Here is a 25,424-nt window from a genome sequence, read left to right on the forward strand (position 1 = left end):
TTCACGTCTCTTCTTCATCAACTATTGTCCCCTCTTCTTCATGTCTCTTCTACATCAACATGTGTCCCCTCTTCTTCATGTCTCTTCTACATCAACATGTGTCCCCTCTTCTTCATGTCTCTTCTTCATCAACATGTGTCCTCTCTTCTCCATGTCTCTTCTACATCAACATGTGTCCCCTCTTCTCCATGTCTCTTCTTCATCAACATGTGTCCCCTCTTCTCCATGTCTCTTCTACATCAACATGTGTCCCCTCTTCTTCATGTCTCTTCTACATCAACATGTGTCCCCTCTTCTTCATGTCTCTTCTACATCAACATGTGTCCCCTCTTCTCCATGTATCTTCTACATCAACATGTGTCCTCTCTTCTTCATGTCTCTTCTACATCAACATGTGTCCCCTCTTCTTCATGTCTCTTCTACATCAACATGTGTCCCCTCTTCTTCATGTCTCTTCTACATCAACACGTGTCCCCTCTTCTTCATGTCTCTTCTACATCAACATGTGTCCCCTCTTCCTCATGTCTCTTCTACATCAACATGTGTCCCCTCTTTTTCATGTCTCTTCTACATCAACATGTGTCCCCTCTTCTTCATGTCTCTTCTACATCAACACGTGTCCCCTCTTCTTCATGTCTCTTCTACATCAACACGTGTCCCCTCTTCTTCATGTCTCTTCTACATCAACTTGTGTCCCCTCTTCTCCATGTCTCTTCTACATCAACATGTGTCCTCTCTTCTTCATGTCTCTTCTACATCAACATGTGTCCCCTCTTCTTCATGTCTCTTCTACATCAACATGTGTCCCCTCTTCTTCGTGTCTCTTCTACATCAACATGTTTTCCCCTCTTCTCCATGTCTCTTCTTCATCAACATGTGTCCCCTCTTCTCCATGTCTCTTCTACATCAACATGTGTCCCCTCTGTGGAAAGAGACTCTGAAAGATGATAGGGGACCTGTAAAGGACACATGGCTCTGGTGTGGTTGCAGGACCATGGGGAAGCAGAACAGCAAGCTGACTCCGGAGGTGATGGAGGACCTGGTGAAGAACACGGAGTTCAACGAGCACGAGCTGAAGCAGTGGTACAAAGGCTTCCTGAAGGACTGTCCCACCGGCCGGCTGAACCTCGACGAGTTCCAGCAGCTCTACGTCAAGGTGGGTCGCCCATTGGTCTATTCATCTATCCAGTCATTGATTCAGTGACTCGTGCACTCAGTCCTTGATCCAGTGACTCGTGCACTCAGTCATGTCTTCATCCATCGATCCTTCATCCAGTCGAAGGCTCTCCTGAGAGACCGCCCCACCACAGGCACACTTTGACTGAGACCTACGTCAAGATTCAAGGCTCTTATTGTCCTTCGTCCAGAGCTACAGCGAAGTTACGACAATGAACATCTTATGTCGCAGACTCCTCCGACACAATACAACAGATAGAAGGTGGGTCATTTATCCATTCAGTCATTCATACAAAGTGTGAGGGAAACCTCTGCAGCAATGGAGAGTCAGGACTCAGAGAGACACGAGGAGAGCTGGAGCTGAAGCCTCCCATTCCTTAAGACAGATAACAGACTCAGGGTTGGTCATAAATGTCAACACACAGAAAAGGTTAGACTCCTAGGAGTAAGGACAGAAATATCCTGAAGGACTGAACCACCATCAGGTCGAACCTTGACTAGTTCCAGCAGATCTACGTCAAGGTGGGTCATCCATGCATACGGTTATTAAACCACCCACCCATCCAGTCAAAGGCTTCTTGAGAGACTGCCCCAACAACAGGCAACATTTGACTAGTTCCAGTTGTTCTACGTCAAGGTCACCCGTCCATGTATCCTTCCATCTATTCATTACACACGTCAGTCCCATCTATCCATCCATCCATATGGCAGAACTGTGATGAGTTCCAGTAATCTGGTTGAGAAATGTAAAACATGTCCCTCCTACCTTTGCAGTTCTTCCCGTACGGCGATGCCTCAAAGTTCGCCCAGCACGCCTTCAGGACCTTCGATAAGAACGGAGACGGGACCATCGACTTCAGAGAGTTCATCTGCGCTCTGTCCATAACGTCCCGCGGCAGCTTCGAGCAGAAACTCAACTGGGCCTTCAACATGTACGACCTGGACGGAGACGGCAAGATCACCCGGGTGGAGATGCTGGAGATCATCGAGGTGAGGGGGGGGGGGGTGAACTTATCAGGGGACCAATAACAGAACCCTGCACACCTGCTTTGAATGGACACAGATCCGTTACCGTAGAACACAACCTCTACGAAAAAGCCTTTAAATATAAAAACTGTGCCGCAGTGTTTTCTGTCTTCGTTGACTTGAAAGGTGACCGCTCAATCTTCATTCTAAGTGACCTTATAAAGGCATGAACTTGAAGCCTGTTCTGCATGCTATAAACTATATAAAGGGGGTATATTTAGGTACATTTCCTACCTATAAACCCAAGCAGATTAAGTGCTTCTGCATGAGCTAGTTTAAACTATGGGCTCAGAACAGTCTCATAATACACACATGCGCACAGAAGGATTCACACTTGTGTTTTTCAATACACACACAAATGTATTCCGTTTCATATTCATGTAAATAAAATCCAAATACAGAAAAAAGTTTTACATATGTATTTTTGATCCTAACATATTTGTTTTCCGTTTAAATCCTCTTTAATCCTTCTTTATCCTCTTTGTATTTGCGTGCATTTCCTGTTCGGAAAGTGGCGCTGTACTGAGAGTGGACGTGTCCTGACATTAGCACCTGCTGCAGGCTCCATGGAGCTGTCAGCTCCGCACTGCGCAAAATGCGTACATGAAGCGCTACGTCATGAACGCAAGAAATCTACCCTCGTGGGGGCGCGCTCGTGTGATTGGTTTAGAATGAAGGAGACATCTGATTGGCTATAGATAGAAAAAATTACAAGTGAATCGGCTGACCGTCAGGGGAGTCTCAAAAAACCCACACACGAATGCACAGCGATCCGTGCACAGAAGGCGGTTTGTGTTTGCAGGTGCAGAGGATTTAAACGGGAAACTAATAAGTGAGGATCAAAAATACATATGTAAAACTTTTTTCTGTATTTGGATTTTATTTACATGTATATGAAACGGAATACATTTGTGTGTGTATTGAAAAACACAAGTATGGATCCGGAAATACAAGTTTGAATCCTTCTGTGTGCATGTGTGTATTATGAGACTGTTCTGAGCCCATATTAAACAGAGCGGAATATGATACGCAGCAGGGTCAGTCAAAGAGCTGTCTCCTTCAAAGGTCCAGAATGCATCCTCAGTAAAGCTTTGTTCCTCATCAGTTATGTTTGGTATTCAGAGTGAAATATCTAAATTCTCGCCCCAATGCTGGATGACATAACCCTCCTTTCCTCGTGTTCATTTCTCCACCAGGCAATCTACAAGATGGTGGGCACGGTGATCATGATGAAGATGAACGAGGACGGCCTGACACCGCAGCAGAGGGTGGACAAGATCTTCGGAAAGATGGATAAAAACAACGACGATCAGATCTCGTTGGACGAGTTCAAGGAGGCGGCGAAGAGCGACCCGTCCATCGTTCTTCTGCTGCAGTGCGACATGCAGAAGTGAGACCTCCATCTTCCCTCGTTCACACTCTTCTCCTTCCCCTCCCTCTGTAAACACACTCTGGACTGCAGCACATGTTTTAATGTCTTTAGGTTCTCTGCCATCCCCACAGGAAAACACAAAAAAAACAATGCTTGGACTACTTTTCAATGGACTCGCTTCTTGTGGTTGTATGCATGAGAATGTCAAAGCTGAATAATTTTGAATATAGCTATAAAGATATCCTACGTTTCTATCTCCAAACCCGTGATTTGTGCACAGTAAAACCCCTGAACATGTAGCTTGTAAATGAGTGGAGCACTGCGTGATGTTCCTGCAGTGTTTAGGAAAACCCCGTGTTCACCGCTGCTGCCGCTGTACGCTTTACATTATACTAACTAAACAATAACTCCTATGATAATTGTAACCGTGTCTACTATCCAGACGTGGAGAATAGAGAGGCTGTTTTCACACGGTGGAACCAGGACGAGTAGGTTCTTTGCATGCATATAATATGTGTCAGAAAAATATGAATCTCTTACCTTTTGCATCTTTAGGTGGTTATAAAAGAGAAACCCTATGGATGCATTTAGTATTGTTGCATGGGATGTACAGTATGTGACCATCACAGCGTTCGCTCACCTCCAGTAACGTGGGAGCACGCTTTCGCCATCCGGAAACACCTGTACGTGTTCAGTTTACAGAAGGATTGCAGATGTGGGTTAAGAGTTTCACTTTAAAACACACACACAGAGGGATTACTGAGCGGGGTCTCCCGGGCACAGAAAGCAGGGGCCACTCTCAAATATGACCTCAAACAGACGTAAATCGACGACAAAGAGAAACAAAACGACGACAGTGAGACACACTGATTGCAAAGATACAACAAATGACGACAAAGAGACACTGCTACGACAACGAGATGCAGCAGGACCAGACAAGCGACGGAAATCGACTACATAGAGACACAACATGACGAAAAAGGGACAACAAACAGACATCAACAGAAACAATTGGCTGCTTACAGATGCGAAGTGACTACAAAAAGAGATGTAAAACGACAAGAAAGAGACACAAATCAACGAAAAAGAGACGTACAATTATTGCAACGATACAACGAATTACAACAAAGGGACAAAGCTACTGCAAACAGATGTAAAATGACCAGAAAAGCGACATGAATCAACTAGAAAGTGACACAAAATGACTTCAAAGAGACGTAACACAAGTAAAACCAAAATGACTTGAAAAAGACACGAAATGATTGCAAAGATACAATAAGTGACTACAAAGAGACTACAAAGAGACTCAAAGTGACTACACAGAGACTCAAAGTGACTACACAGAGACTCAAAGTGACTACAAAGAGACAAAACTACTAAAAGAGATTCACAAAATGACTTCAAAGAGAGACCCACAGACTACAAAGAGACTCAAAGTGACTACAAAGAGACTCAAAGTGACTACAAAGAGACTCACAATGACTACAAAGAGACTCAAAGTGACTACAAAGAGACTCACAATGACTACAAAGAGACTCAAAGAGACTTAAAGTGACTACAAAGAGACTCAAAGTGACTACAAAGAGACTGAAAGGACTACAAAGAGACTGAAAGGACTACAAAGAGACTGAAAGGACTACATAAAGACTGAAAGGACTACAAAGAGACTGAAAGGACTACAAAGAGACTGAAAGGACTACAAAGAGACTCACAATGACTACAAAGAGACTCAAAGTGACTACAAAGAGACTGAAAGGACTACAAAGAGACTGAAAGGACTACAAAGAGACTGAAAGGACTACAAAGAGACTGAAAGGACTACAAAGAGACTGAAAGGACTACATAAAGACTGAAAGGACTACAAAGAGACTGAAAGGACTACAAAGAGACTGAAATGACTACAAAGAGACTTAAAGTGACTACAAAGAGACTCACAATGACTACAAAGAGACTTAAAGTGACTACAAAGAGACTCAAAGTGACTACAAAGAGACTCAAAGTGACTACAAAGAGACTTAAAGTGACTACAAAGAGACTCAGTGACTACAAAGAGACTCACAATGACTACAAAGAGACTCAAAGTGACTACAAAGAGACACACAATGACTACAAAGAGACTCAAAGTGACTACAAAGAGACTCAAAGTGACTACAAAGAGACACACAATGACTACAAAGAGACTCAAAGAGACTACAAAGAGACTCAAAGTGACTTCAAAGTGACTTCAAAGAGACTCAAAGTGACTACAAAGAGACTTAAAGTGACTACAAAGAGACACACAGTGACTACAAAGAGACTCAAAGTGACTACAAAGAGACTCACAATGACTACAAAGAGACTTAAAGTGACTACAAAGAGACTCAAAGTGACTACAAAGAGACTCAAAGTGACTACAAAGAGACTCACAATGACTACAAAGAGACTTAAAGTGACTACAAAGAGACTCACAATGACTACAAAGAGACTTAAAGTGACTACAAAGAGACTCACAATGACTACAAAGAGATTCACAGTGACTACAAAGAGACTCAAAGTGACTACAAAGAGACTTAAAGTGACTACAAAGAGACTCACAATGACTACAAAGAGACTCACAATGACTACAAAGAGACTCAAAGTGACTACAAAGAGACTCACAATGACTACAAAGAGACTCAAAGTGACTACAAAGAGACTCACAATGACTACAAAGAGACTCAAAGTGACTACAAAGAGACTCACAATGACTACAAAGAGACACACAATGACTACAAAGAGACTCAAAGTGACTAAAAAAAGACTCAAAGTGACTACAAAGAGACTCACAATGACTACAAAGAGACACACAATGACTACAAAGAGACTCAAAGTGACGAGACTTAAAGTGACTACAAAGAGACTCACAATGACTACAAAGAGACTTAAAGTGACGAGACTTAAAGTGACTACAAAGAGACTCACAATGACTACAAAGAGACTTAAAGTGACTACAAAGAGACTTAAAGTGACTACAAAGAGACTCACAATGACTACAAAGAGACTTAAAGTGACTACAAAGAGACTCACAATGACTACAAAGAGACTCACAATGACTACAAAGAGACTTAAAGTGACTACAAAGAGACTTAAAGTGACTACAAAGAGACTCAAAGTGACTACAAAGAGACTTAAAGTGACTACAAAGAGACTCAAAGTGACTACAAAGAGACTCACAATGACTACAAAGAGACTCAAAGTGACTACAAAGAGACTTAAAGTGACTACAAAGAGACTCACAATGACTACAAAGAGACTCACAATGACTACAAAGAGACTTAAAGTGACTACAAAGAGACTCAAAGTGACTACAAAGAGACTTAAAGTGACTACAAAGAGACTTAAAGTGATTACAAAGAGACACACAATGACTACAAAGAGACTCACAATGACTACAAAGAGACTCAAAGTGACTACAAAGAGACTCACCATGACTACAAAGAGACTCACCATGACTACAAAGAGACTCAAAGTGACTACAAAGAGACTCACAATGACTACAAAGAGACTCAAAGTGACTACAAAGAGACTCACCATGACTACAAAGAGACTTAAAGTGACTACAAAGAGACGCAAAGACAAACAACAGCTCTGTGCCCAGGAGCCCATCGTCTCATATTCCATCCTTGTAAATGTCATATTTTTTACGCTTCATTGACTTATGTTGGCAGAAAAATATATATATTTATGGAGCAGTTTTTCCTTCTTCATGATCATTTCCTCGAACTGCTGCCGCTGAATCAAGAGATGCTAAAATGCAGAACTCGTGCATTATGAAATCACTCCTAAAATTGGCTTCTTGCTTTTTCCCAGGCTGCTTGTTTGATAGACTTCAGTAAAGTTAGCTCAGTACATATCAACATGTTTACAGGAAGAAAAGAAAAACCCTTTTTTGCTGGGAGCTCGACTCCACTTTTAATGCAGCAAAAAGAAATAAAAGACGGAGGAAAAAGACCTCCTATATGTTTACTGGACACACTGCATTCCTGAAAACTGTTTTGTAAAAAAGGAGAAACTTTTGATTGAAAAGTCTTGAAATCTATTCTGTTTGCAACAATCATTCAAGACGCAGGACCCTCGAGAGAGGAGACCACGAAGCTCTTGAAAGAGGTGGAGGTTTAATTCAGAAATACTCTTTCAAAAGTTCTTTGCTTCCCCATATTCAGTCTTTTTCTGCAGGCGTGGACCGAGAGTCTGCCTGCGGAGGATTTTCACCGTCCCTCGATATATATTTGTATTATTTAAGACATTTCAGTCCGGTCACTGTGTCCGATTCTTTGTCTCGTAAATGTTTATATCAAATATGGAAAAATCATAATACAAGTGACTGTATTCTTTTATACATGTGGCATGTGTTGCACCTGAAATGTATTCGGTAGTGATTAAAATGAATAAACCATCACCAGGCTTTTTCAAAAGACTCGGTGTCAGGTGTGATTAATGGGAGATGAAATGTGTGGATGAATGTGTGGGAAAAGAAGAGTTTTTAGATCATCTGAATTTATTTTAACACTGATTTTGATTCTTCACATGGAGTTCACAGCAGGAGGAGTGTTTTAAGGGGGAAACATGGAAAGTTCACATTTAGAGATCATTTATCAACTGTAAAGTGGTTTTCTCTGTAGAAATGTCTTTAAATGCCATTTCCAGCCTCTTAAACAGGTAGATGTGTTGCTTTTACATCACATTAAAGTACATTTATTTGGGATTTAGACAGAACGAGACTTGTAACATTAAAACAGGAAATATCACAGTATAATATTATTATGAGTTTAAATGACTCGTGAACAATTGTTTAAAAGCTTTTAAAACCATTTCTTATTATCTTTTTAAACAATTAACAAACTGTTGGTTCCTTAAACCCACTACCCTTTAATACTGAATAGTAGCAAATGCATTCTGTTTGAAACTGAACATGTAATACTGCTATTTACTCAACTAGGCCTGCGAGGGAACAGTTAAAGACTTAAAACCCTTTAGGACTAGCTAATTTTAGAATGTGTGATGAGTTTTTAAAAGGTTCCCAAATCAAAATGTACATTGGATTGATGAGACTTCACAGGACTCTCACTGTGTTGGAGCTGGAAGCTAGCAGCTAACAGCTTAACATTAAGACACCAAACATGTCTAACAGCTAACGGTGTTAACAGCCAGGGGGCTGACAGCTAACACTGCTAGCAGCGAACTAACGGGGCTAGCAGCTAACAGTGCTAGCAGCGAACTAACGGGGCTAGCAGCTAACAGTGCTAGCAGCTAATAGCTAATGGTGCTGACAGCTAACAGTGCTAGCAGCGAACTAACGGGACTAGCAGCTAACAGTGCTAGCAGCTAATAGCTAATGGTGCTGACAGCTAACACTGCTAGCAGCGAACTAACGGGGCTAGCAGCTAACAGTGCTAGCAGCTAATAGCTAATGGTGCTGACAGCTAACAGTGCTAGCAGCGAACTAACGGGACTAGCAGCTAACAGTGCTAGCAGCTAATAGCTAATGGTGCTGACAGCTAACACTGCTAGCAGCGAACTAACGGGGCTAGCAGCTAACAGTGCTAGCAGCTAATAGCTAATGGTGCTGACAGCTAACAGTGCTAGCCGTTAGGGTGCAAGCAGTTAGTGATGTTATGTATTGCGCCGATCCTTCGGAGCGTGTGTCGAGTAATCCACGAAGCTTTTTGTGAAGCATGTACCGAGGCTTGTATCATCTTGGGCCAGTGACATCATCGATGACAAACGAAGCCTCGCTGCCTGTCGATACCACGTGACTGCTTCACGAAGCGATTCAGATCGGTTGAACCGTTGAACCACAACGCTCATAATACCCATGGATGTATAATAAGAACATATTACCCCTCCTGTACCCGGGCCCGGGGACACGATGGAATCAAGAGAGCTCAGACCCTCACTCATATAGAGGTCGGAACATGTCATAAGTATAGGCTACATCAGGGGTACTCAAATACAAATCTTAAAGGTCCAAAATAAATGTTTCAAAAAAAAAAGTGTAAGTTGTGGTTCGGTCCGGATCAGGACCGGAGTCCGGACTTTGAGGATGCCTGGGCTACATAGATACAAGCATAAATAAATGTAGGGGGAAAACCATGAATGAATAAATACAGGAATACATATGTTAGTGTGTTCAGGGAGATTCAGCGTGTGAGCTGCGGCTCAGCTGGACAGCAGTTGACTCACGATCGCAGGGTTCCTGGTTCAACGACTCGTCAATACGTCTTTGTTGTTGTTTATAAAAGCTACTGCTAAATGAGATAATGTAGTTAATAAATGTATTCTTTGATATGCTTTAACCGCCTTTATCAGGCTACAACATGGTTACGTTTATGAATATTAGTAAGGAATACAAATCCCTCTTTGCAATGTTTACCAGCCTCCTTAGGCTTTTCAATCACAATATTCAACTGGAATAAAAACAATATGTTTAACATGAAAATATGATTTAATGTTCGTTGTTTAGAGTTATGTAGCGGCTCACGGTTCTAACAGTGCTAAAAGCCAAGACACTCATGTACAGTAGGTGGCGGTATGCACCTTTTAAGTTGTTTGCAATCCACCAAAAACGAGAGAAGAAGAAGATGCACCTTTAAAGTTCTTTGCAATCCGCCAAAAACGAGAGACGAAGGCGAAGACGAAGTGAGTGGATTAAACACCTACAGAGGTTTCATTAAGTGTATTTACACCTGTTAGCTTAGCTTACAGTTCATCACGAATCAGAAGTTATCTTATTCAACACAACCGCTGTAATCTTGGAAGAAAGAAACTCACAACAAAACTTAAAATGTGCGCCAAAAATAGTCTCAAATTATCTTTAAATAAAGTCTAAAAGCCATCGGCTAACAGCTAAAGTCTACAAGCTATCGGCTAACAGCTAAAGTCTACAAGCTATCGGCTAACAGCTACAGTTATTATTCCAGTTCGGCTCTGGGGAGTAACAGTTGATCTGTAATGCTCAGCTGACTTTGTTAGTTATTTATTACACCAGTTGTCTTTAAGACGGTTTGAGTTGTTGTGTTGGTGCTCTTTACCATAGGTATGGTTTTAAATATATGCTAACTAGCTTATTAGCATCGCCATTCATCACCGTGACGTAGCATTTTTCCCATTGAAATGAATGGGGTTCTTCAGTTAGCAGCTAACGCTAAGCTAAGCGGCGGTTTAGCTCATTAGATAAATAGTTACACTTCATTTAAATAATGATTTATCTTAAACTGGGAAATGATTGTGTCCCAGCAGAAGTGTTTTCAGGCATTACACGAGTTAAACATATTTAAAAGATGCAATAAGATAATAAAATGAAGCATTAGCAGCAAGCACACAGGACACATATCACTAGAGTATCTAAAGAATACACAATATACAGAAAATACTGTATACATGGAGTACATTAAACAGTCTCACTAGCTAATGTTTGCTTTCTGTGTTAACTTGGTGATAGTTAATGACACAGGTAGCGTTATAACCCTGGTTCAAACAACCATTAATGTCACTTTCTATGTGAATAAAGTCATTTTAATGAAATAAAAGTGAACAAACTGAGCTGTAAGTTGCTACACAGATTATGATGAATTACATCTAAATATTTGTATTATATTAATAATAATAACTTTTTATAGTAATGGTTAAAGTCATTTGCATGTAGCGTTTATAACTATCTGACCTTTCTCTCATGTTCTCCTCTGCTTAGCACATCGACTAAATGGATCCATGGAAGAAGAGAGAGGCCCCTGGAGCTCAGGTCAGTGCGCACTTCATCACGATATATTCCTAATGTCAGCGTTTCCGCCAGGCGGGCGTCTTGTATATGCTCCGACCGTCCTCACTCACAACAACGGCCTCCAGACATAAATAAAGCAGCGACTGTATTCTCCATGACACAGGCAGTCTGTGGTTTGTACTTGTTTAACTTCTGTCTAGTTTCTGAGCAGACATGAGGAGCTGAGAGCTCTGAGTGCTAACAGCTAACGGCTGGTTTTGTGTTTCGCATTGAAGATGACGTCACGGCTCCGCCTACACTGCGTTACTATAGTTACTGCCCCAGTTCCTAAACTGCAATGGAAACGCAGCATAAAGTGAGCCTGAGTAGGAATACTCTGTTTCAGTAAAAGTCCCTCAATCTAAATATAGTGAAAGACAGTGAAAGTAGTCGTTGTGCAGATTGGTCCATTTCAGAATAATATATATGATATGTTTTATAATGATTGATCATGAAAGTGTTCTCAAAGCTGGTGGAGGTGCAGCTAGTCTGAAGTACTTTGTAGACTGCAGGGTAGCTGGTGGAGGTGCAGCTAGTCTGAAGTACTTTGTAGACTGCAGGGTAGCTGGTGAAGGAGCAGCTAGTCTGAAGTACTTTGTAGACTGCAGGGTAGCTGGTGAAGGTGCAGCTAGTCTGAAGTACTTTGTAGACTGCAGGGTAGCTGGTGAAGGTGCAGCAAGTCTGAAGTACTTTGTAGACTGCAGGGTAGCTGGTGGAGGTGCAGCTCGTCTGAAGTACTTTGTAGACTGCAGGGTAGCTGGTGAAGGTGCAGCAAGTCTGAAGTACTTTGTAGACTGCAGGGTAGCTGGTGGAGGTGCAGCTCGTCTGAAGTACTTTGTAGACTGCAGGGTAGCTGGTGGAGGTGCAGCTAGTCTGAAGTACTTTGTAGACTGCAGGGTAGTGTTGCACGGTGTACCGATACTTGAAAGGTACCGCGATACCCTGCCGTTAAAAACGGTACGATTCCTCCGTTTCATTAGTATCGGTACTTTAAGAATGACGGGGAAAAGTACTCCCGTGAAAAAGCACCGTTTTTCCATATAATAATAATCACCATCTGCCCCTTATATAGACCACCCTCGGAAGCCAGCCTCTTCGACCTAGGACCAGAGATGCGGGAATGGCTACACGACACCGAGTTGGACATCTAACGTTATACGAAAGAAGAAGCGCCGTTTTTAATAAGAGCCGTGTGTATTCAGCGCTCTGCTTCCACTCCCTGCACTGCAGCCGTGCCTGCAGTCCCGCTCCTCTCAAGCACGTTCGAAGTCCCTCCCCTCTCTCGTGCACGTGGCCACGTGCGAGCTGCCAGAGCATGTGAGAAAACGAGAAGCATGGCTGCAAAGTGGGAGTGCAACTGCCGCTGCGCCTCGGCTTGTTGACAAAAAAGACGCCAGAAGTCTGTGAACGGGCCGTTCAGAGCAGAGCTCCCTGTCGGAGCGGCAGAGCGTGATGTGCACTGAAAAGTTTTTCTGTCGCAATATTATCGTTGAGCAAACTTAACTAGCAAACTAGCATCACTATCTGCTAACGTTAGCTTTAGCCTTCGTTTTCTATTAGTTTTTTTTTCATAGGCTATAAACGGAGGTGGTATAAGTATATATCTTGTACTTGAGTAAAAGTATAAGTACCCAGGTCTTGTACTTGAGTTAAAGTAGAAGTACCAGAATGTAGGAATAATCCTGAAATCAAAATGTTCCTCAAATAAAAGTACAAAAGTATTCTCATCAAAATATAGTTAAAGTAGCGACAGTAAAAGTAGAAGTACTCAGGTCTTGTACTAGAAGCACCAGAGTGTAGGAATACTCTGTTACAGTAAAAGTACTGCATTCAAAATGTTCCTCAAGTAAAAGTATTAAAGTAGCGACAGTAAAAGTAGTCATTGTGCAGATTGGTCCATTTCAGAATAATATATATGATGTGTTTTATAATGATTGATCATGAAAGTGTTCTCAGAGCTGGTAAAGGTGCAGCTAGTTTGAAGTACTTTGTAGACTGCAGGGTAGCTGGTGGAGGTGCAGCTAGTCTGAAGTACTTTGTAGACTGCAGGGTAGCTGGTGGAGGTGCAGCTAGTCTGAAGTACTTTGTAGACTGCAGGGTAGCTGGTGAAGGTGCAGCTAGTCTGAAGTACTTTGTAGACTGCAGGGTAGCTGGTGGATTTACTCCAGGTGGAACTAAAGTCTGATTCAACACTTGGTTAGATTTCACATCATTCATCCAGATCTGTGAAGTAACTAAAGGGATTCAATACATGTAGTGGAGTTGAAGTACACCATGTACCTCTGAACTGTAGTGGATTAGAAGTACACCATGTACCTCTGAACTGTAGTGGAGTAAAAGTACACCATGTACCTCTGAACTGTAGTGGAGTAAAAGTACACCATGTACCTCTGAACTGTAGTGGAGTAAAAGTACACCATGTACCTCTGAACTGTAGTGGAGTAAAAGTACACCATGTACCTCTGAACTGTAGTGGATTAGAAGTACAAAGTAGCAAAAGAAACATTGAAATACTTAAATAAAGTACAAGTATCTCAAAATTGTACCTTGAGTTTATGAACTTAGTTACTTTACACCAGTGGCTATAAAGATAGAAAGACTAAGCCTTGCACAGAGGCATGAAAATACATTTTCAAAATGCTCAACAGTGCTGCCAAAATGTTAAACTCACTGCTACACAATTAAAATAAATGCTTTTATATATATTTATATTAGATGTGACTCTTTGGCGTTTCTGTTCTTAGTAACACTGCTGCTTTAGCTGTTCTGACTGCTAAAATCATCTGTTATTCCTCATTTTAAAGCCGATATTCCGTGTTTCCCTTTTTTTAAGAAAAGTATCGAAAAAGAATCGGAATCGCAATTCTTGACTTGGTATCGAAACCAAAATGTTGGTATCGTGACAACACTACTGCAGGGTAGCTGGTGGATTCACTCCAGGTGGAACTAAAGTCTGATTCAACGCTTGATTAGATTTCACATCATTCATCCACATCTGTGAAGTAACTGAAGGTATTAATACATGTAGTGGAGGAGAAGTACACCATGTACCTCTGACTTATGTTCACTTCCAACCTAAAAGTACCTCAGAAATAGTAATCAATAATGAATTGAAAAGTTATTTGGCTGATAGTTGTATATTGGCTCAGCCAGGTTATATGGGAGGCCTTACAGATCTACTCGTCTACTTACAGATGGGTCACTCATTTTGAAATATTACACTTGGTTGTCTTTTCTTTAATTTGTCATCCTCGTGTAGAAGGCTATCACGAAACACATGTGGTTGTTTATGGCATAAAGAACATCTGATTTAATGTGAGGGAGGGAAATAATCCTTTGAGTATAAGTATGTGTGGTGGCGTCTTGATCCTTGTCTGCAGGTTAATAGCCACCTCTATCGGGGGTGTGGGTTTTGACGCGCCTCTCTTTAACAAAAGGACAAATGGCTCGAACAGTATGTGTATATAAATATGTAATGTTTAACAGCTGTAAGATGCTTGAAAGTGCACCTGGAAAGTGCTTGAATTTGACTTTGGAAAAGGTGTAAGAACCCTAAGGCTTTCTAAATGTTCTCTCCAGATGTCACCGTTGGGACGGGTAATGCTTGTGGTTGTTTTGTGTTGAAGTTGTTCCACAGATCCCAGAATTGATTTTGATCAATGGCTTTCTCAATATCCTCAAGTTTCATGTGGGTATCATTTAGTTTTTTGTTCCTTATTGTACATTTATATTTGTTTAAAACGTCATTGTACACATTTTCGTTTGTATTACTGGTCTGGGGAAGCTCGCGAGTGCGTGTGTGTATTTTTGTGTCAAGAGTGTACTGTCTGTACACCATGTCTTTTCTACAACTCTACATGTGTACATTATACAGTACATACTACATACATAGTGATGTACATACATACTGTTAGAAATTAAAATCAATGTTGATATGGCGTACTTTTGAATTAAATACACTATTTAATTTAAATCTGTTTTATTCTGAAAAAACCGGAAGTTCACACTATTTACTTAATACTTTTATTCTGAAAATTCATCGAAGGTGAAATGACATGTGATGTTGTACACTGAGCACACTGGGATTAGCACTCATTTATTGACACTGAATAACGTTTATCAGGGAATGTTTAAATAACCACAGACACCAGAATTTTTTTTTACGAGATCTATTTGTGGCGAACGATATTTAATTGTGGCGGCCCACCACAATTAAATCAATTTATGGGAAACACTGGATATTTTTATTTTAAAGTAAATTCAGATGGCGCATAGTAAAAACATGTAAATTCTAATGTCCGCCTAAAAAACCCCATTACTTATAGTGAAACCACCCTTGAATGATGGGTTAGTAGAATAAAAGCTTTAGGAATCCAAACTTTAACATATAAGTACCCTGTATCAAGATTGATGCAAAAAAAAGTGAAATCTGACCTTTTTAGAGCGGTTTAGAAAAATAAATTCCAGGCAAAGTCACCTCGTAATTTGAACTTTTTCACTGTAAAAACCATTTTATTACTTTGAATTTTCACTATAGGTATTCATTCCATCCAAATACAACTGTTGTGAAGAAAAAATAATTAAAAAAATCTGCTCTGTTATTCCTGCTTCCTTACGTAGTAAACAATAAGTAGAGCCTGCTGCGTAATGTGCTTCCGCTGGCTCGCATTCTTTATACTTTACGCAGGACCATATCTCTGGAACCCATTGGTCGATTCGCGTGATTTACACCTTTTTCTTAACCATTACATCCAATAGAATCGAGGTGCAGTTCCCAAATCCACGTAAACATTACCATTGCGGACGTAATAGAGAAGCAAACGAAGCATATCTGAAAGTACAAGCCTGGACTGCAAAACTTTATACCCAGTATATTGCCATAAATATGATGATGGATTATCAGTAAAAAATTCTACGTGACACAAAGACATTGGATTAACCTTGAGCGGCGTTTTTATTCCGTTGAACACAACTTTTGATCACAAATCAAAAAAGGCAAGACGGAATTATTGTAATATTTTTGAAACCGGATGTTGTTTACTTTCTCTTTTCTGGCTGATGGCTCCAGGAATTCGAGGTCGGACAGTGATGACATTACATGTGTGGAATCTGTGGAGTCTCAGCTTTAAATCGTATATCTTGTTTGTGCAGTTAAGATAGTAATAAGGGCATTTCTACCGTGAGTTCTGTGTAAAAAAGCGTTAGCATTAGTTAGCATTTTTTCGCTCAATGCTAATTCAAAGGCTTGGTATTACTCTTGTGTTTTTTTTAGCTAACGATTGTTCTTATTGTCAGTTAGCGGCGTTTCTTACCTTTAAAAGGGTATGAAACATTAATAGTTTCATAAATGTTAAGAAGCCCTGAGACATAGTCTCGTAAAAAAACGGGGGGGGGGGACCTTCGGGCTTAAGAGGTTAACAAGCCCACTGTGTCGGCCTAACATGGCTGCTGCCCCGTCTGTGCTAATGCCCACGCACTTTGACCAATCAATCCCATGTTCCGTTATGAAACTGTTCAACATGTCAAAAAGTGCCTCTGCAGTTGTGCGTGTTGGCAAACATTTACAAAAGAGAAAGTCCTCCTCTATTTCTCCGTTGTGTTCATACCTTACGTATGAGAGTTGGTTGGCAAGGTTAGCTATGTCAGTTGATTCATCCAACTGTAGTGCAAACAAATCGACTGGCTTTTTTCCGCGCTATTAGCTGGTCATTCACATTGCTGGCCAATTCCTCAATTCTGCGCTGTGCTGTCTGACAATGGAATCAAGTCCATTTGCTTGTATGCCTTTTCACCCAGCATAGCACTCACCGCCACCTTAATTGATGGCAGCACCACCTCCTCACAGAGTGTATGCGCTTTCCCATTTTTTGTGATAATTCTTGACAATCTGTATGAGACTTCCACTGCTTTAGCGTTGTTGCTACCTGTAGATGTGGATTCCATGATGTTCTTGCACACACACACAATGAGGGTAAACACAGTGAAGGCACAGCTCTTTGCAGCTGGTGCTGCTCTTCTCAGATTCTGCTGAGTCACACGTTACTGCCTCCTGGTGCTGCAGAGATTTCATGACGTGAAGGAGGTTTTCTTCTATAAAGCAGCTGTGGGCAGCAGATACTGTGAGAGTCACAGACATGAATACATAGGTCAAGGCAAGACTGGTTCACAGACTCTCCTGTTTTGCCGATCCGGTGCTTGAACAAATAACTACACCCCGAGTCCGAGTTTGCAATATATCTCAAATAATGTATGTATTTCCCCACATAAACATAACAGTCTGCAATGAAACTGCTGTCTCCTGTGCGCTCCACTTCCTACTTTCTCCTGCGAACGAGTACAGTACAGACTACTGCAACTCCCTCCTGGCTGATCTACCTACATATGCCATCCGACCTCTGAGCTCATCCAGAATGCAGCGGCTCGTCTGGTCTTCAACCTTCCTGAATGTTCCCACACCACGCCGCTCCTCCGCTCCCTCCACTGGCTTCCGGTAACTGCTAGAATCCACTTCAAGACACTGGTGCTTGCGTACCATGCTGCGAATGGATCTGGCCCTTCCTACATCCAGGACATGGTTAAACCATACACCCCAGCACGTGCACTCCGCTCTGCATCAACCAAACGGCTCGCTGCGAAGGGGACCCAAGTTCCCATCAGCAAAAACACGTGGGTTTGCTGTCCTGGCTCCAAGATGGTGGAATGAGCTCCCATTGACATCAGGACAGCAGAAAGCTCACACACCTTCCAGACTGAAAACTCATCTCTTTCGACTCCACTTCGAGCGATAGAACTGCTAACAAAGCACTTATATACTAACAAAGGACTGGCTTACCTAAAGCCAGTTGAGTAGCACCTGAAATGTTTGGCTCTATGAAACCTGATGTACTTTATGATTCTGTTTTCTTCAAGTTTGTATTTTGTTGGTCGAACGCATTTATTGTAAGTCGCTTTGGATAAAAGCGTCAGCTAAATGTAATGTAATGTATTTATGCTTTTTAGATTAACTTTCTCTCTTTCTCTGTCTGTCTGTTCTAGAAACCGAAAGGAAAAGAGAGATGTCACAGCTGTCAGCAATGTGACAAATCCTTCACAAGATCTGGAACTTTAAAGCGCCACCTGCTTATTCACACAGGAGAAAAACCGTTCAGCTGTGAAGAGTGTGGGACAACTTTCGCTCGCTCAGGTCATCTCAAATCACATCAACGTATTCATACAGGAGAAAAACCGTTCAGCTGTGAAGAGTGTGGGACAACTTTCGCTCGCTCAGGTCATCTCAAATCACATCAACGTATTCATACAGGAGAAAAACCGTTCAGCTGTGAAGAGTGTGGGAAAACTTTCGCTCGCTCAGGTGATCTCAAATCACATCAACGTATTCATACAGGAGAAAAACCGTTCAGCTGTGAAGAGTGTGGGAAAACTTTCGCTCGCTCAGGTGATCTCAAATCACATCAACGTATTCATACAGGAGAAAAACCGTTCAGCTGTGAAGAGTGTGGGAAAACGTTCGCTCAATCAGGTGCTCTCAAATCACATCAACGTATTCATACAGGAGAAAAACCGTTCAGCTGTGAAGAGTGTGGGAAAACGTTCGCTCAATCAGGTGCTCTCAAATCACATCACCGTATTCATACAGGAGAAAAACCGTACTGGTGTGAAGAGTGTGGGAAAACTTTTGCTCACTCAGGTTCTCTCAAATCACATCTACGTATTCATACAGGAGAAAAACCGTACAGCTGTGAAGAGTGTGGGAACACTTTCAATACATAAGGTCATCTCAAATCACATCACCGTATTCATACAGGAGAAAAACCGTACTGGTGTGAAGAGTGTGGAAAAACTTTTTCTCAAAGTATTCACCTTTAAAGTCCATGAGCGAATGCACACTGCATTGTTTTGAAGAACGATGAGAGGCAAGCTAGCTGTTTCCTCCTCCTGATGTCCAGAGGGCTGGAGTTATATTTTAAGAGTCTTTCTGAATTTAAGTCATCGAAATAAAGCTTATTTCATTCAAATGTGTCTTTTCTTCCGTGAGATATCTTTATAGATTTCCTTATGACTCAAGAGTCTGATTTTAAAAGTGGTTTAATATTTCTGAGTCTGACTCAAGCAACTTAAATATTTGCTTTTGGGCAAAGTCATCTGAACATTGTGTAATGTGGCACTCTACCTTTGTCCATATATGTGACCAGCTCTATCGAAATCAGTCGGAAGTCGCAACGGCTCATTTAAAAAATAAACGTGGATTTGCGTAAAAAAAAAAAATTATTTCCTAAATCACACGATAAATACATGTTTGAAGCTTGTAAAGGGACGAAAACAGGCACCTCTCATTCGCAATCTGCTCTTCCGCAGCGCCGCCCCCCCCCCCCCCCCCTCCGCTGACATTATGAATGTACGCGTATAGTAATCATAGATAACACGGCAGGGTCTGTTACAGTTTGTTTTCATCTGATTTCAATTAAACAAAGTCTTGGCTTTCAGAATATTAAACTTGTTTCAGCAAATTCAGATGATAAATACAGCTTTGAAGCTTCGGCATAATTACAAGCGGAGAACGGAGTAACTTAACGTCACAGCAGGCAAAACAACAGCCGGTGTTTCTCGTGAGGGTTTTCCCCGAGAAACAAACACAATACACACAAACGCAAAATTACACAAATACACTTGCGATCCAAACGAAAATATCTTCCCTCCGTACAGGGGCGGATCTAGAAAAATATTCATGGGGTGGCAGGAGAATTTCAGGGGTGGCATTCCCTGGCAGAAGTATATGCTAATTTAATCGCAGTCATATCAATCAATGTTAACTTGGAAAGCCACAATATTGATATTTTAACTCAACATCAGGTGACATTATTGTGGCACATCAGTGAATAAGGATTATATTAAATATAAGCTGGCAGACATCATTTAATGAATTTGAACTGAATGAGTTGGTTTCACTCTTAGACCAGCAGGGGTACCAAATCAATGCAGACTGCTGCAATAAGTACATTCATTACTGTCTTGTCGATGTTTGTCTGAATGAATATGATAAAATTAACAATCATATTATTCCTATCAGCTGTCAATCACTGTTATGATGCACATATTCATTGTTATTATTAAATAAACTATATATTTTTGGAGGAGATCATTTAAGATGATTTAAGATGCTTGCTCACCCTCCTTCAAATTTGAAAGACTAGTAATTACTATCAAAAATCAAAGGAATCAAAAGAACAGTTCAGCGCCCCACGACTTCATTGCAAACAGTTACAACCTTGGCTTTACATCAGAAAGAACAAACATTAAAGAAGTGACTAACTGCATCAGTTAGGGTTAAAAAAACGTGTATTCAGCTAACACATAAACAGCGCTGCAGTTATTATCCAGTGGAGAGTCCTTACCTGCTGGCCTAGTTAAATTGAGGCTGTTACTTTTTTTCGGCTGGGCAGTGTAGTTTTACACACTGTCTTATTTGACTTTCTCAGGACTTGAAACTGTTTTTTGGGGGCAGACCAAGAAGAAGAAGAAAAATATTATACACAAGTAAGGTCATCATCTTAACAGTTTATTATTCTCATCGACTCATCCGTGAGCAGAGCATCAAGTTGCCTATAAAAGCTGAATGTGGCGATTACCATCTTGATCAGCAAAATGCCTCGCAAACTTATTAAGTTTTAAAGCTATGGTGCGTTTTGATTCAATGCTGAGTACAGCCAAACTTGACATGCTCTTCTCTGTCATTGTAGACCGCAATCAGTGGCGGCTCCAGAGTGTTTGTGTTGGGTAATCTATGGTAGGGCTAACCCATACAGTGGTGGGGCTCAAGTCAGTATTTGCAATGTAATTACATACACGCTCCCCTTGACAGTGAAACGCCACGCGTGAGGTCTAGATTATTTCCCTGTCTCAATCCAAATTGAACTGTATGAAATAAAAAGGCACATTTATCTTGTAGTAAATAAAAAGGGCGACCTGGAGCCAATCCTGCAACTTCCCCACAGGTGAAAGAGTTGACATGCTGAAAGCCCAACCCCTGCACACATTCTGGTCCTCTCTTGAGAATAAACATAAATACATCTATTACTCCACGACATATTTAAAAAATGAATGGTATTTAGTTTTTTGTTACTTTGTTCTGAAAGCTGAACCTGCTGCTCCTCACAGAGAGAAGAGGGAAGAGGCTGTGAATGACTTTACATTGTGGATAAGGGTGGATTGCCCCCATTGTTCTGTGTGTCAACATGAAAGACGGCCCACACACCTATCACTCATCAAACCGTGGAGTCTCATTTCATTACGTGTTGATTTCTATCAACACGTAATGTTGTATCGATGTATCGGGACTTCCTGCAACAAGACCACGCCGTTATCGTGATTCTGATTGGCCAGAAGACATTATCAAAGATGTTCTATTGAGAAGAAGATCACTACGTGACAAAAGTTTTCAAAACCGTTTCTAGTCTTTGGTATTTCCAGACAAGCGGCTGAAATCGATCTGACTAACTGCTGTCGGTGCAGTTTACTCCGCGAGTTGGCAGACTTTATTTAGCTTACTTTAACATCATGTCTCATGGTGGGGCCAAGCCATTTCTTGGTATGGCTGTAGCCTACCCCAGCCATACCCTGGCGCCGCCACTGACCGCAAATACGTCCTCATTCCTTCAGTCTACTTGGATCCAAAATGCTTCTCGTTTTGCGCCGTCCCCCGTTCAAATTAAATCGCCGCCAATCATATTTCCATGCTCGTTCCAGGGCCGGGGTTGCAAGGCTCGCGTCTTGTGCTGCATTCACTTGCACTCGGACATTAGAGATTTTCTCTCATAAATGTCCGATGAGCCACAACTTTTTTTTCAAAACAAAGCTGCCAACTGGGGTGGCAAGGCATCTTTCTAAGGTGGCAGCTGCCACCCCGTGCCACCCTGTAAAACCGCCACTGCCTCCGTAGTATTTTGATCATTTGCTAATAATCAATCGGAGCGATGGCTTCCAGAGAAGAGAAAACTTTTTAAAGGCCTTTTTCTCAAAACGATGACTCGGTGACGGTCATTATATAATGTGACATATTTCGCTTAATATTTGGAGAACAACAACAATCCTGATATCATTAGAAAGCTAGGAATCTGCTCTTTCCAGCAGTGTATTCAACTCAAAATGTGTCTTCAGGTCAATGCGACTGATTTCGATAGAGCAGGTCACTTATATAGATAAACAAATTAATCCCCATTATTCCATTCAATAATTCATATTTCACGACTAACTGTAACACTGACCACTTTATTGTATAAAGTGCATTCAATTGAAAACACCAGTGTTGCAGTTAAATTATGTACATCAAAGTATTTACATATAATAAATAGATAATTAACGCCTACAATATCAGAGAAATTTGAATGTAACAATTGCACCGATGGCTCTGTGTGTTTTGTCACCAATATTATATTTTAGTTGGCACTGCCTCCACGGCTATGGTTATGGCAAGATAAGAACTGCTCTGTGTTCCTAAAGCTTGACCTTTCTGGCAAAATATGTAATTGATTGAGTATACATGATGGCAACAGCATACACCAAGGTAAACACAGGTAAAAAGGCTCAAGTGGATACACATCAGATGCATGAAACACATTCACTTTTGTAGATCCCAGGATTTATTTGTCATCAGCTATGAATCAAATGTTAGGGGACTTCTTGTAAACTAACATTTGTTGTTATGCAAGTCAACAACAACGAGATGTCACTCCACTGCGGACGAAGAACAGGAATGATCCAGCTATTGAACCCAGTTGGATTCTTCAGGACTTTTCCTGAGCAACCATTCACCTTCATTGACTCAGTATAAAGGATGGCACAGCAACAACATAAGCACAGGTAAAAAAGCTAAAGTGGATACACATCAGATGTACAATTATGTACAGGGAGGCTGTGGCGCAGTGCGTTGGTGTTGGGATCAGGGGAGCACAGGTTCAAACCCCACTGCAGTCAGCATGTCGTTGTGTCCCTGGGACCCTTCACCCCACAGTATTGAGTATGTAAGTCGCTTTGGATAAAAGCGTCTAACATGTAATGTACATACAACTATTTACATTAATGACGTACATGTATTTACAATATACATAATACATATATAACTCAACATGAAAAATAAAAATGATAACACAGCAAGTAGAAAAATATTTAAATGACTATTTACAATATTCACATAGCAACAGCTGTACAATGTTGGTAACTGCTGTAAACTGTGTTCTCGAGACACTTTGATGGAGACATCCTCTTCACAGGGCAGAAGACTTTGCGCCTGTACACTTTGGCTCCTACTCCCGAGGGCTCGTCCATCCCCTTGCGCTTGTCAAGCGTGGACCTTGCCCAGGATGAGGGAATGCACTAGAGAGTAGTGGGGACACATCAGCAGACGGGGTTGCCTGAATGGAGGCAGTAAGGGCATTGAGGAGGGGCTAGCAATGGCTGGGGTTGGCTGACTGGCAGGCAGGATGGAGCCAGGGACAAGGGAGGGCACAGGTCTGGCGATGGTACTGGTGGCAGGCACGATGGGCCTCGTGGAGGGGCCGGGTTGCTGTGGATGGAGAGGAGGAGGGCAAAGGGCTGGGGTTGGTGGCCGTGGCAGTGACACAGCTGGCAGTGATATCTGAGGGTGTGAGAGAGGCATGATCATGTCCCTCCTTCCCTTCAATGACTTGGTCCCTGCCGCGCTGGGTGTCGGCACGTGCTGCATCAGTGGGTAGTCTGGTGGAGGGAGGACTGCTGGCTGGTGTGCGCTGGAGGCAAGTGGGCAGAGGAAGTGGTCTTTGAGAGCATCGCTGGCTGGTTGGTCGCACGCAGGTCGAGGAGGCATCCTTGAGCGCAGATAAAGTCACGCACCGTCTTAATGTTTATCTTTGGCAGCGGAAAGCCTGCTTTAGACAAGACGGGATCGTCCACCAAAACCCGGTGCTGGATCCTCTCGTACGCCTTCAAGATAGTGGTCTTCTCTGGGCTTGTGCGAGAACCCTGTGGTGACTTGAACCACAGCAGTTTCACCAGCGTGTACATAAGCCTGTTGTTCACTGCACTTCTGTCCTGTTGTGCTGGTGTGTAGCGAATGCCCATCTTCACGCGCTGTATCACAGCAGCATCGACAAGGTTGTGCCGTTTAGAGCGGCAGTACAGGGTGTTGCCCCAGTGCGTTCTGTACAGCTGGTTGAACTTCTGCTGCCGTCTGTCGTGGTCCTCCACTGCATTCCAGGCAGCCAGGATCGCGTTCCTCTGCTGGGTGACGGGGGACAGCTTGTCATCTACGAGACCCATCTCCACCAGCAGCGAGCAGAACCTCTCCAACTGCCGGAAGCCGGGAAGAGGGTTCTGACTGCAGGCATCCTCCTGTTAAAGAAATGACATGGGAAATGTGGTAAGTTGAAATGGATACATTGACCACTGATGCAGTGCATTTTAATTTCATTCTAGAAGACACCAAGTCACGTACAAACGCGGGCGGGTTGACAGTGGAGGTTTCGTCTGTGACGAGTGTGATGTGGGGCAGGATGGCATCCTGCACATTGTCTCCCTCGCAATGCGACTCCCCGTCGCTCTGGTACGCCTCAGGATCTGGAGTGGGCTGCCCGGGCTGAACCACCTCCTCGTCTGGACCGGGGCCATCGTGGATGATGTCCTCCCGTGAAAAGGGGCCAGATTCGGATTCACCAGTGCTCTGGCTGAAGAGGTGCTCCAACCCCAGCAGCTCGTGGGAATCCACCTCAGCGGGGCCGGAGATTCTCCTCTACAGTCTCTCCAACCAGCTGCTGTATGAAGGTAGATATGGTGCAAAATGCGAGAGCGTGAAAACCTGATGTGAGCACTTGCAGAAAAAAAATCTGTGCTAGTGTGCTTACATTTACACTTGTAAAAAATATATACGTAACTGTGAATCAAATTTGAAGTCACAGAAGAAAAAAATATGTTTTGTAGCTTGTAGGAAAAAAATGAACTTAGAGATGAAATCTTCACTTGCAGAAAAATACACATTTTTAAAATATATTTTCCATTTCAACTGCAACTTTATTTATTACAACCTCTCAAATCAGTCATTACAAC

The 25,424-nt window shown here is 42.0% G+C and overlaps 1 protein-coding gene and 1 pseudogene across 1 annotated transcript; both read left to right on the top strand.

The window, feature by feature from the left end:
- The first annotated feature begins 988 nt into the window (after positions 1-988).
- LOC117444908 (visinin-like protein 1) lies at positions 989-5,142 on the top strand. Its single transcript, XM_034080297.2, has 3 exons — positions 989-1,156; positions 1,951-2,166; positions 3,399-5,142. The coding sequence occupies exons 1-3, from the start codon at positions 995-997 to the stop codon at positions 3,594-3,596; spliced, it is 576 nt and encodes a 191-aa protein (XP_033936188.1). The 5' UTR covers positions 989-994; the 3' UTR covers positions 3,597-5,142.
- A 5,044-nt stretch (positions 5,143-10,186) lies between these two features.
- LOC117444909 (zinc finger protein 681-like) lies at positions 10,187-19,217 on the top strand (annotated as a pseudogene).
- Positions 19,218-25,424: the final 6,207 nt, after the last annotated feature.

The sequence above is a fragment of the Pseudochaenichthys georgianus genome, unplaced genomic scaffold, assembly GCF_902827115.2.
Source record: "Pseudochaenichthys georgianus unplaced genomic scaffold, fPseGeo1.2 scaffold_993_arrow_ctg1, whole genome shotgun sequence".
Taxonomy (NCBI): domain Eukaryota; kingdom Metazoa; phylum Chordata; class Actinopteri; order Perciformes; family Channichthyidae; genus Pseudochaenichthys; species Pseudochaenichthys georgianus.